Source organism: Peromyscus leucopus, chromosome 2 (genome assembly GCF_004664715.2).
Source record: "Peromyscus leucopus breed LL Stock chromosome 2, UCI_PerLeu_2.1, whole genome shotgun sequence".
Taxonomy (NCBI): domain Eukaryota; kingdom Metazoa; phylum Chordata; class Mammalia; order Rodentia; family Cricetidae; genus Peromyscus; species Peromyscus leucopus.
The window spans coordinates 126,925,303-126,937,927 of NC_051064.1; the positions used below are offsets into that span (position 1 = coordinate 126,925,303).

Here is a 12,625-nt window from a genome sequence, read left to right on the forward strand (position 1 = left end):
AATATGAATGCTGTTGAATCGGTAAATGTACTACATTAAGGAAAAAGGTTAATTGTCTGTGGTGACATTTTGTTGTACTCTAATAAAATTTGCCTGAAGATCAGGGGACAGAACAAGCCACTAGATTAAACATAGAGGCCAGGCAGTGGGGGCACACACCTTCAATCCTAGCACCTGGGAATCACACAACTTTAATCTCAGCACTGGGAAGATTGAGATAGGAAGTGATATGGCTGGGCAGAGCAGAAAAAGGAATATAAGGCGGGAGGGGACAGGAACTGGGGCTCTGTCAGGCTGAGGAGTTGTGAGGTAAGAGGTGGTGGCTGTGGCTTGCCCTTCCTTGCGGGCCACAAGAATATATTATAGAGATTCAGCTGTGTATTAAAGCTATACTTTGACTGGCCAATGGTCCTGTCAAGAAGCAAGCTATTTATTTATGAATATTTGGTGCTATCCAGCCTTTAATATTCCAGCTGTCTTCTACTATGAAATTCCTGCATGCTCAAATATTTTCAGACCTGCTGAACTTCTAGGTAACTTCCCTGCTGGAGCCAGTACTTGGATAGGTCAAGCAGGCAAAGACAAAATGGTGGGAGATGTATAGCTTTGTTTCTTGTGCAAATGAAGCTCAGAGCATCCCTCTGACCTGAGGCCTAGTGGCTCTCCAGAGCAACTGACTGAGAACAAAAGAGGTTTTTATATATCAAGGTGAGAGGTAGAATAACATTCTTGAGAAGACAGAGAACCACGTGCCCAGGGAAAGTAAGGGCAGGCATTTTCTGTAGAAAACGGACAGAATGGCATGGCGATAGAGAAGCGGGGCAGACAGGTTCTGTAGAGGGTAAGCAGATCTCAGGTAGAGTTTTCTGAGTGCCAGGAGTAGAGATGGAGAAAGAGGATACAGAGGATGAAGATGAGGCTGGAAGCATAGGAGTTAGTGTTAGCAGGACTATGAGCTAGGGAACTGGATGGGACTGAAGCTATGGAAACAGGATTTCATCCCAGAGAAATAAAGTAGATGCATGAAAAGCTTGGTGTGTCTAGAGTTGTTCCTGCCCTAAATGCCTGACGAGCTGTAGCTGTACTGATAGAATTTGTCTTAGAGGAATAAAGTTAACAGACATAAGAACATAGTGTACGTAGATTTTTTTTTTCCCCTCAGATATCCCACCCTGGACGTAGCTAAATCCCCAGTACTCCTGGGTACTCCATAGCTCTGCTTCTCTGATCTTTCAGCTTTCACCCTGATATCTGGTTCTGGGTTTTCATTAGGACCGATTAGGATTTGTGCGACAATTGTCTGTATAGGAAAAACTATGCAAAGGGCAGATGGCATGGGAACTCCCTAGGCTGTCTGTTCAATTCTTCTGTAAATCTAAAGCTATTCTAAGAAAGTGTATTTATTTATTTAATTTATGCGTGTGTATGTGTTTACATGTTCATGTGTGTGCAGGTGTGTGCGCACATGTGTGAGAAGGTCAACCGTGAGTGTAATTCCTCAGTAGCTGTCAACCTTGTTTCTTTTCTCTATTGGAAGTGGTGCAGAGACCAGGCTGGAGGGAGATGAATGTAATGTAGGTATAAACAAACAAACAAAACCCAGTAAACAGTTTGGAGGCTTTGAAAATACTTTGCTTCCCACCAACAGTATGTAAGTGCATATTTATTCAAATTTTTCTCAAGAATAGGTATTATCATTATTGATGAGAACTGATTTACTCTAGTTAAAACGTTAGTGATTAGCAATACAGAGTAGTTTCTTCTGTTCTATGCTGGGCACTGAACCCAGGGTCATGTGCATGTTAGGCAAGTGCTTCACCACTGAGCTATATCCACAGATAAACTAATTCTTTTGAACAGGTATTCTGAGTTTGAAACACTGAATTACAGACTAAGAACACAAGTGCAGGGTTGGTGATACAGCTTAGTTAGCAAACTGCTTGCCAAACATGCACGAGGCCATGGTTTCGGTCCTCAGCATCACATAAACTGAGCATGACGGTGTGCACCTCCTCTAATCTCAGCACTTGGGAGGTAAAAGCAGCAGGATCAGAAATCCAGGTTATCTTCAGCTACATAGGAAGTTCAAGACCAGCCTGGGCTAGAAACCCTGTCTTTAAAAAAAGTTCATAAGTTAATTAATTAAAACAAAAGACTAGAAAAAAATTGCCTTTGTTGAACCAATATGTTCAAATTTTTTCTAATGATAAGATAGTATTTACTGTTTCCATTTGCTGTGTTCTATTGATTTCAATTTTAATATATTAACGATACACAAAAATCTCAATTTTTATGTGGCCAAATGTAACAATTTTCTCTGTTATTTCTTCTATCTCTTTTTGCACTTGCTTACTGAGCCTCAGGGCCCTTCTGTCATTTTTTCCCTTTCTTTTTTTAAAATTTATTTTTATTCTGTATCTGTGAGTGTTTTGGCTGCATGGATGTCTTTGCATCTCATGTATACCTGATTTCTATGGAGACCAGACGAGGGCATTAGATCCCCTGGAACTGGAGTTACAGACAGTTGTTAGCTGCCATGTGGGTGCTGGGAATAGAAACTGGGTCTTCTGGAAGGGCTTTTAACCACCAAGTCATTGTTCCAGCCCCCACTTCCTCCCTCCTTTCCTCTTTCGTTTTTTTTGAGGGGGGATATGTGTGTTTGTGCATGTGTGTGTGTGTGTGTGTGTGTGTGTGTGCACATGTGTGCATGTGTGCATTTGAAGGTGGAGGCCAGAAGTTGGTGTAAGGTGTCTTCTTCAGTCACTCTTCCCTTTGTTTTAGGAGACAGGGGCTCTCACTGAATGTGGAGCTAACCATTGGCTAGCCTGGCTGGCCAGCTGGCCCAGAAACTCCTGTTTCTGCCTCTCCAGTGCAGGAATTGCAGGCGCATGCTGCTGCGCCTGGCTTTCCTTATGTGGGTTCTCGGGGATCAAGTCAGGTCCTCACGCTTGTACAGCTAGCACTTCACCCTGATGGAACTACGTCCTACCTCACGTCTGTCATTTTCTTTTTTTCTTTCTTTTTTTTTTGGTTTTTCGAGACAGGGTTTCTCTGTGTAGCTTTGCGCCTTTCCTGGAGCTCACTTGGTAGCCCAGGCTAGCCTCGAACTCACAGAGATCCACCTGGCTCTGCCTCCCAAGTGCTGGGATTAAAGGCGTGCGCCACCACCGCCCGGCTCAAGGCTGTTTTATTACACAATTCTTCTCTTAACCACTGCTTGTGATGTCTATCTTAGGTACTAAAACTCATCTCTCAGAGTCTCCTTTTCTACAATAAGCTTACAGGTTTTGCCTTAAAATAATGATATGCAATTTTAAATACAATAGTATAAATATATTTTAGTATTTGAAAATTTTAGGCTATCCAACTCTAAAAGCAATGTTAAGCAGGAGAAGGAAAAAAAATGCAATATTTCTGTTGTTTCAGTGCCAGAAATCAAACCCAGGTCTGTGTGCATCTTAAGCCAGTGCTCTAGCAATGAGCTAAAAATCTCACTCCTGAAAAATTTTAAAATGTCCTTACCATACACAGGTGTCTTCCCCGGCAGGATGACGATGATGAGCTGCAGTCCCGAGTAGGTGTTCTTGAGATGTCGGAACATGGGCTCCACGCTGTCTGCTCCCTGCGCATATTTGCAGAAGCATGGCTGACCCTGGATGGGCATCCCCGCATCCTTGGAAATCTTTCGAAGCTGGTCCGTGAAACCTCTAAAGAAGGTGAAATCACAAAATAGAAGACCTTTGTCTAGACATCAAAATGTACAAAATACTTTATCTTTTCTATGTGTAGTATTAAGGATTGAAACCATGATCTGTGTGTGTTTACACTGAGCTATATCTCTAGCTCCAAACCTACCTCATAGTAATGAAAAGTTTAAGAAAGAAATGGAAGCTGGGCATGGTGGTGCACACCTTTAATTTCAGAACTTGGGAGGCAGAGGCAGTGAGTTCGAGGCCAGCCTGCTCTGCAAAGTGAATCCAGGAGAGCCAGGATTACACAAAGAAACCCTGTCTTGAAAAACCAGAAAAAAAAAAAAAAAAAAAAAAAAAAGGGAAGAAGGGAGGGAGAAGGAGAAAAAGGAAAGAATGAAAAGGGCAGATGAAGTATAGATTGTTGTGTGCTTGCTCCATACATAAGGTTACCAGATCGTTAATATTAAGGCAACAGAGGACCAGTCACCTAGAGTAATCTCCTTTAATCCTTTGGGGCTATGCACAGAGTCCCTAGTGGGGCTAGGGAGACAGCTGGGCTGGTAAAAGGTTTGTTGTGCATGTCTGTGCTGTACTGGGGAGGTGGAGGTGGGAGGCTCCCTGTGGCTTGCTGGCCAGCCAGCCTAACTGAATTAATGAATTCTAGATTCAGAAGGTAAGGTGGAAGGTGATTAGGAAGACTCATGAAATCAACTTCTGTCCTCAACAAGTATGCACATACCTGCACATGAACACATACACACATGTATACACATATATACGCACATACAACACCCATTGGATGTTTGAAACTGAGGATGCTATCTATAAGTTAATGCCTTTTTATCTTAACCAATGGCTATGATTTTTGAAGTCTCAGGTATAATTTTCCTTCCTTCCTTCCTTCCTTCCTCCTTTCTTTCTTGTTGTGTTTTTTGAGACAAGGTTTCTCTGTGTACCCTGGTTGTCCTGGAACTCACTACATAGACCAGGCTGGCCTTGAATTCAGAGATCCACCTGCCTCTGCCTCCTGAGTGCTGGGATTAAAGGTGTATGCCACAACACCAGGCTTTATAATTTCAAGAATAAAATATTCATTCTTTTTTTTTTTTTTTTTTTTTTTGAGACAGGGTTTCTCTGTGTAGCTTTGCGCCTTTCCTGGGACTCACTTAGTAGTCCAGGCTGGCCTCGAACTCACAGAGATCCGCCTGGCTCTGCCTCCCAAGTGCTGGGATTAAAGGCGTGCGCCACCACCGCCCGGCAAAATATTCATTCTTAATGTATAGCTTTGAAACTTCAGCATGAAATCTTTTCTTTCCTTATCAACCTTTTCACTTAAAAAATTCAGTGAGTTCTAGGGCAATGAGAGGCCCTGGTCAAAAAGGAAGTAGATAATGCCTGATGAATGACATCTTAGGCTAACCTCTGCAATGCACACCCACATGTACTTGCACATGTGGGGTGCACATGTACACACAGACAAATTATTTTTGAGACTGGGTCTTGCTAACTTGTGATTCTCCTGCCTCAGCCTCCCATGTAACTGGAATGATAGATCATCCCAGCTGGATGAAAGAAATAGTTTTAAAGGTTCACTGGTTACATATACTCCATATAGAGGTAACATTTGTTAGAACATTAGATGAATAATTGAAAACTGGAATTCAGGGCTAGGGGTGTAGTTCAGCTATACAGCCTATTGGATATACAAGGTCCTGGGTTCACCCTTAGTGCCACCAAAAAATAAAAATTAAAAAAATTGTTTTAAAATTCCAAACCCACAAGGTCCCCACACCAAACCAACGCAGCAGCTTACTTCAGTATTTCTTCTCGGCACTGCCTCTGTGTGGCAAAACAAGCTATGGCCCACATTTTGATTTCAACTCCCGTGTGGAATTGTTTTCCTCGCATGTCCCACACGCCGTGGCTTGGTGTTGCCACTGTCCGGTTCTGTAAGAGAAATAGCACGATGGAAAAACAAAGATTTTACCAGACAATGCATTTCAGTGAGCTCAAGTAAGCATTTCAGACTGCTGAACTGATACATCCTTAACACTCTATGTGGAGTTGACTGTTCTAAATCAATATTATTTATACTGTTGAAATCTAAGAGGCCAGCAAGATGGTTCAGCAGGTAAAGGCAGGTGCTTGTCCCCAAGCCTGATGACTGCGTTTGACACCCCCACCACACACAAGAACTCAGATGGTAGAAGGAGAGGACCCAACTTCCTCAAGTTACCCTCTGACTTCCACATGTCAGAGGCACACAGAGTGCACCCCTCATAAAAAGTAAGTTCATGTAAAAAAATTATGCTAAATTCAAGCAAAGAAATCCACTTTGAAACAAATAAAATATCTAACATATCGTTGGAACAATCAAATAGTAAGTTCAAGACTTAGAGTATCATTCTCTCCAGACTTAGCAAATTCTACATGAGATTAAAACACGGCTTTACCCGTCCTCCATACTGGAGCATAGGTGCCGGAAGTACGCGTCCCGTTACGTGGGCCATTTCATCCCGCACTTTAAACTGGAACTCCTGGACGAACGGATCTGTTTCATAATTTGCACTTCTTACCTAGCAACAGAAAAGATCTGTCATTATTCGCAGACTTTCCCTGAGCCTCTCGCTGTACTTGCTAGAACCTCCTCTTTTCCTCCCACTACGCCAACCATACAGTTTGCAGTGAGAACCAAAGGTGCCCTGACTATAAAGCACAGAGTATTATCCTGCAGATTGTGGGTCAGTGACTGTGGGAAGTCTGTGAACACCTTGGTCATTTATTCAAAACTTAAATGGATATTAGGTTGAATAATACACTTTAACTATTTGTGACCCATGAAAATGATAATTTTAAATAATTAAGCAATTTCAGGAGAAACACCTCTGGGAGGCAGAGGCAGGCAGATCTCTGTAAGTTTGAGGCCAGCCTGGTCTATAGAGCTAGTTTCAGGACAGCCAGGGCTACACAGAGAAACCCTGTCTTGAAAATCAAACCAAACCAAAACAAACAAAAACAAAAATTAAAAAAACCCTCTGATTGGATGGCATAGCTTAGTCAAAACAAAAACAAAAAACCTCTGATTATAAAGAATCTAGGAACATAATGTAAGAATTTGTTTTATGTAAAGTTTGACAGTAAATGTCAAAAACAACTTTTTTCTAACTACCTGCTTTATAATTTATATGAATATATTTCATTTTACTTCAGTATTTTCAGATATATTATGTTATATATAAATTTATTTAATGAGAAATAGTAAAAAATGATTTAAAAAAAAGCCAGCATCAGTTATAGCTTATATATATATATATATATATATATTATATTTATATATATATATATATATGTTTTTTTCAAGACAGAGTTTCTCTCTCTCTCTCTCTCTCTCTCTCTCTCTCTCTCTCTCTCTCTCTCTCTCTTTCTTCCAGACAGGGTTTCTCTGTGTAGTTTTGGTGCCTGTCCTGAATCTCACTCTGTAGACCAGGCTGGCCTCAAACTCACAGAGATCCTCCTGGCTCTGCCTCTCGAGTGCTGGGATTAAAGGTGTGTGCCACCACCACCCGGCTATTTTTTTTTTGAGAGATTATAAATTTTATATAACATATCCATACATATAGTCAAAGAAAGAATACACAGTTGGTCAGTGTTATATCTTACTCTAAGGTATGCTACTGGCTATTTTTACTTGTCCTCAAGGCAACAATTTACAAAAAGAAGGCAGTGTCAAGTCTGAGAAAAAAGTCTATTTACAAAACTATATAATTTAAATGCTTAAACACAATCTTCTGACAATAAGCAGGAAAGAGCCACTCTTTAAATTAAGCAGTGATGAATCTTTTTTCTTCAAACCTGTCAATCACTTTTGGTGTCTGCTAATGTCTCTCTGTAATAAGGTTATAAAGAATAACAAATAGCATTAATGAAGATTTGCTATGTAACATGAACTGCTAAACGGTCTTATTAATAAAAAGTCTGGAACCAGATATTGGGGTGAAAACTGAGAGATCAGAAGAATAGAACAAGCCAGCCACAAGTTCTTACCTCTAGGAAATCCTCAGCTCAAGAGAGAGCTACTTCCTGTGTACTCACGCCTATATACCTTTCTGTGCCCTGCCATCTTACTTCCTCTCTCAGCCCAGCTACATCACTTCCTCTTCTGCCCAGCTCTATCGCTTCCTGTCTGTCTGTGTAGACTTCCAGACCTCTATGGTTAACTAGTGCTGGAATTAAAGGTGTGTGCCACCAAGCCTGGTTCTGTTCCCAGTGTGGCCTTGAACTCACAGAGATCGAGATGAATCTCTGCCTCCTGAATGCTAGGATTAAAGGCATGTGCTACCACTGCCTGACCTCTATATTTAATACAGTGGCTGGCTTTTTCCTCTGCTCTCTAGGCAAGCTTTATTTGTTAGAGGACAAATAAAATATCACCACATTGCTATATGACATGCTTGATGATAAGTGCCTAATCATTTTTTTCATATATGCTTTATGATATACATATAGTTTTCTTTCTTTCTTTCTTTCTTTCTTTCTTTCTTTCTTTCTTTCTTTCTTTCTTTCTTTCTTTCTTTCTTTCTTTCTTTCATTTTTTTCTTAAAGACAGGGTTTCTCTGTGTAGCCTTGGCTGCCCTGGAATTGACTATGTAGACCAGGCTGTCCTCAAACTCAGAGATCTGCCTGCCTCTGCCTCTCGAGTGCTGAGATTAAAGCTGTGTGCACCACCACTACTCAGCTACAAGATTTTTATTATTATTATTATTACATTTACACTTTTATGTATGAGTGCTCTGCATGCCAGAAGAGGGCATCAGATCCTATTATAGATGACTGCAAGCTTCCATGTGGTTTCTGGGAATTGAACTCAGGACCTCTGGAAGAGCAGCCAGGCTCTTAACCACTGAGCCATCTCTCTAGTCCACATAGATCTTTTATAATCTGCATTTTACAGAGACATGAATTGTGCTAGTAAAGTTAAATGACTAGTTGCTACAAACAGTGAAAGGAAAACAAGGCTTTAACCCAAAGCCTGTTCTCTTAATCACTTCATGATTCTGTGTTCCTGAACAGTTAAGCTGTAATAAAGGAGAATTGTTAGTTACAGAGGTTGTACAGACAGAAGTATCACTGTCTCTTACAGGGTTTAGAAGACTTTTAGAAAGTGTAATATAGAGCTGGGCATTGGTGGCGCATGCCTTTAATTCCAGCACTCGGGAGGCAGAGGCAGGCGGATCTCTGTGAGTTCGAGACCAGCCTGGGCTACAGAGCAAGATTCAGGACATGTGCCAAAGCTACACAGAGAAACCCTGTCCCGAGGCTTGGGAAAGAGGGCTGGGGAGTGGGAGGAGGGAGTGGGGAGGGTCTGTGGATAGCATGTGGAGTGAGTAGAAAATTTCTTAAAGAAAAAAGAAAAATGAAAAAAAAAGTTTAAAAAAAAAAAGAAACCGTATTATAATATAGACAAAAATTTAGGGTGAGACTCAACCTTTATTTTCCTAATGAGATGAGATGTAATAACTACCATTCAGTTTTTATAGAATTATAAGGCTTCAACAATTCTCGCTCATATAAACCCTCCTCTTTCTCACTAATTAGACTCCCAGCGCTCCACCAGGGGCCTAGCCGTGGATGTCTGCATCCAGATTCCTCCCAGTCCTCGGGGGAGACCTTGATCTGGAGGAGGTGGGAATGGGGGGTGGGCTGGGGGGAAGGGGAGGGGGCAGGAAGGGAGAGAACAAGGGAATCTGTGGCTATTATGTAGAACTGAATAGTATTGTAAAATAAATTTAAAAAAATTAAAAAAAATAATAAAAAAAAGAATTATAAGGCAAAGGGGTTATTTTTATTAGCTTACAAAATGAAGATTTTTTTGTGTCTGTGTGAATGTCTGTATACATATATGAGCATTCTGTGCATGCTTGGTGTTAGCAGAGGCCAGAAGAGTGTTGGATCCCTGGAACTGGAGCTATAGCCAATTATGAGCCACCACATGAGTGCTGCGAACCAAACCTGGGTCCCTTGCAACATCAACAAAAGCTTAACTGCTGGGCCATCTCTCCAGCCCTGAGAGGCTTTCTGATCTGCTGTTTGTTTGTTTCTGTGTTTTGAGAAGGAACGAATTTATTTGGGACATTTGCTATATGTGCATCATCCATTTCTCTCCCTCTTATGTAATTATTACGGCTAAGACCACATGCAGTTGGGCAGATGGGAGTGTTGAATGGAACTGGAGCGCCTCCCATGCCCCTAGTACCACTACCACTGACCTAACTACTAGTCAGTTCTGTGGTAATCACAGCCTTACTACACTCGTTTTGGAAAAATATAGCTTTAAAAATATGGGCTTCTAGAACAAGAAGTGTGGAACAGCCCAGAACCTCGATCCCCCAACAGAAGCCTGTGCAGGTGCTTCAGCAGGTGTTTGGTCAGGTGACAGTGGGCACACCTGTGAGGCCCATGACCTGGAGCTCTATCTGCACTTGTCCAGGCTAGCCTTGGGGCACTGAACTGGGTCATGTTTCTTCCTGGCACAGCTGGGCATTCTGCCCAAGGCTCACATGATAAGCAGCTTCAGTCACTCATCTTCCTGAAACCTCCTTTGTGCCCAACAGTCTCTTCTACCCCACAGTGAGCATGTGCAAGGCCATCAGATGCCCTGGGCCAGCCAACAACTAGGACAGAGGTGTGTGGTGGTATTGTGTTCCCCAAAATATTGTGCACCCTAATAAACTTATCTGGGGTCAGAGACAGAACAGCCACTAGATACAAAGGCTAGAAAATGGTGGCACTCACACCTTTAATCCTAGCATTCCAGAGGCAGAAATCCATCTGTTCAAGGATACAGACAGGCATGGTGACTCACGCCTTTAATCCTAGAAAGCGAGTCTTTAATCCCAGGAAGTGGTGGTAGAAAGCAGAAAGATTATAAGGCGTGAGGACCAGAAACTAGGAGCATTTGGCTTGGTTAAGCATTTGGCTGGTTAAGCTTTTAGGTTTTGAGCAGCACAGTTCAGCTGAGATTCATTCTGGATAAGAATTCGGAGGCTTCCAGCCTGAGGAAATAGGACCAGCTGAGGAATTGGCAAGGTGAAATAACTGTGGCTTGTTCTGCATCTGATCTACCAGCATTCACCCCAATAACTGGCCTCAGGTTTGATTTTATTAATAAGAACTGTTAAGATTCCTGCAACAGAGGTGGTCCCAACGCTGGGCTTCAGTGAGTTGATAGGCACCACAGAATGTCAGGCTGCGAGTACCTCAAATGTTCCTAGTTCAGAACACTGAGCACAGACATGGCCTCTCTCCTCTCTGCCATCTACTGAAATACATAGGGCAGGTATCTGTAAGGTCTCTAGGGACAGTGTATGCTGGATAGGTTTCTGCCAATCTGACACAAGCAGGTGTTATCTGAAAGGAGGGCTGGTAGTCCTGGGTTCTATAAGAAAGCGTGCAAGCCAGAAGTAGGCTAGTAAGCAGCATCTCTCCATGGCCTCTGCATCAGCTCCTGCCTCCAGGTTCCTGCCCTGCTTGAGTTCCTGTTCTGACTTCCTATGATGATGAACAGTGAGGTGGAAGTGTAAGCCAAGTAACCCCCTTTTTCCCCCCCAAATTGCTTTTGGTCAAGGTGTTTCATCACAGCAATAAGATACAGTGTTCATTTTTTATGTTTAAGTAGCTAAGGCTGATCTCAAACTCAAACTTGTTATCTGGCTGAAACTGGTCTTGAGCTAATCTTCCAGTGTCTGCTTCCCGAGTACGGGGACTGCAGGTATGTGCTACCACAGTGGTTTTATATGATGCTGGGGATTGAAACCAGGGCCTTTTGAAGGCTAGACAATGTTTAGTCCCTCAACTGTGCATTTGACAAATGATTATCAAACTATTTTAAATTTTTGGTTAATAAAACAACAGAAACTGTTTCAAAAACAAAATATGTAAAGTAATATTAAAACCTGAACAAATGTTGGGTGTGGTGGCACATGTCTTTAATCCCAGCACTTGGGAGGCAGAGGCTGGAGGATCTCTATGAGTTCAAGGCCAGCCTGGTCTACAGAGCGAGATCCAGGACAGCCAGGGCTGTTGCATAAAAAAACCCTGTATGGAAAAAAAATTCTGAAAGTGCCAGTAAACTATTGGGGAATATATTCATATTTATCGATCCCCTCTTTGTTTGCTCCAACAGTTTAAATGATATTCAGCGGAGAGTGACATACGATCTAGGTATTCCTTAAAAACAAAACAAAACAAAACAAAAAAATCTCACTCTATTTTGAGTATTCTATCAGTTTATTTAAAAATATTTTTATTTATGTGTGTGTATTTGTGTGTGTGTATGCGTGTGCGTGCGCGCGCGCGCACCCGTCCATGGAGTCCAGAAGATAGTGTCAGATTCCCTATGCTAGAATCACAGGTGCGTGTGAGCCTCCTGATGCATGTCCTCTCCCAAAGCAGAAAGTACTCTTAACCACTGGGCCATCTCTTCAGCCTCAATCTATTTATTTACTTAAGTTTAGTTTTTAGAAATGAACAGATAACATATATATTCTTAACTTTAAAATTTTTATCATAAAAGTAATGCATGATCTTCACAGAAAAACAGGAAAGAAGATGGTTTGGTGGGTAAAGCTCCTCCCTCCAAGCTTGATGACCTGAGTTCAAGCCCTGATCCCTGGGACCCACATGGAGGAAGAAGAGAACGGATTCCTCAGACCTTTTCAGCTGTGCTGTGGCCCACATGCACACCCCCCCACACACACACACATGCTGTGGGGTGTTCTGTGTGCTGTGAATGTGTGTTGCTCTGATTGGTTGATAAATAAAATGCTGATTGGCCAGTAGCCAGGCAGGAAGTATAGGCGGGGTGAGCAGATGAGAATTCTGGGAAGAGGAAGGTTGAGTCAGGAGTCGACAGCCAGACACAAGAGGAAGCAAGA

At 42.1% G+C, this 12,625-nt stretch overlaps 1 protein-coding gene and 1 non-coding gene across 6 annotated transcripts in view; both read right to left on the minus strand.

Annotated features, from left to right (window-relative positions):
• The window catches only part of LOC114704274 (protein argonaute-3), a 102,582-nt gene that overhangs the window by 20,050 nt on the left and 69,907 nt on the right, over positions 1-12,625 (minus strand). For all 5 annotated transcript variants that reach the window (XM_028885424.2, XM_028885425.2, XM_028885428.2 and 2 more), the window contains 3 exons: positions 6,146-6,268; positions 5,506-5,639; positions 3,523-3,707 (listed from right to left, as the gene is read on the minus strand). In XM_028885424.2, coding sequence (XP_028741257.1) covers positions 3,523-3,707; positions 5,506-5,639; positions 6,146-6,268 — 442 coding nt within the window. The remainder of the gene's footprint in view (positions 1-3,522; positions 3,708-5,505; positions 5,640-6,145; positions 6,269-12,625) is intronic.
• Positions 10,930-11,054, minus strand: LOC114704323. Its single transcript, XR_003736253.1, has one exon. It is a non-coding gene; the product is annotated as a small nucleolar RNA SNORA17 (small nucleolar RNA).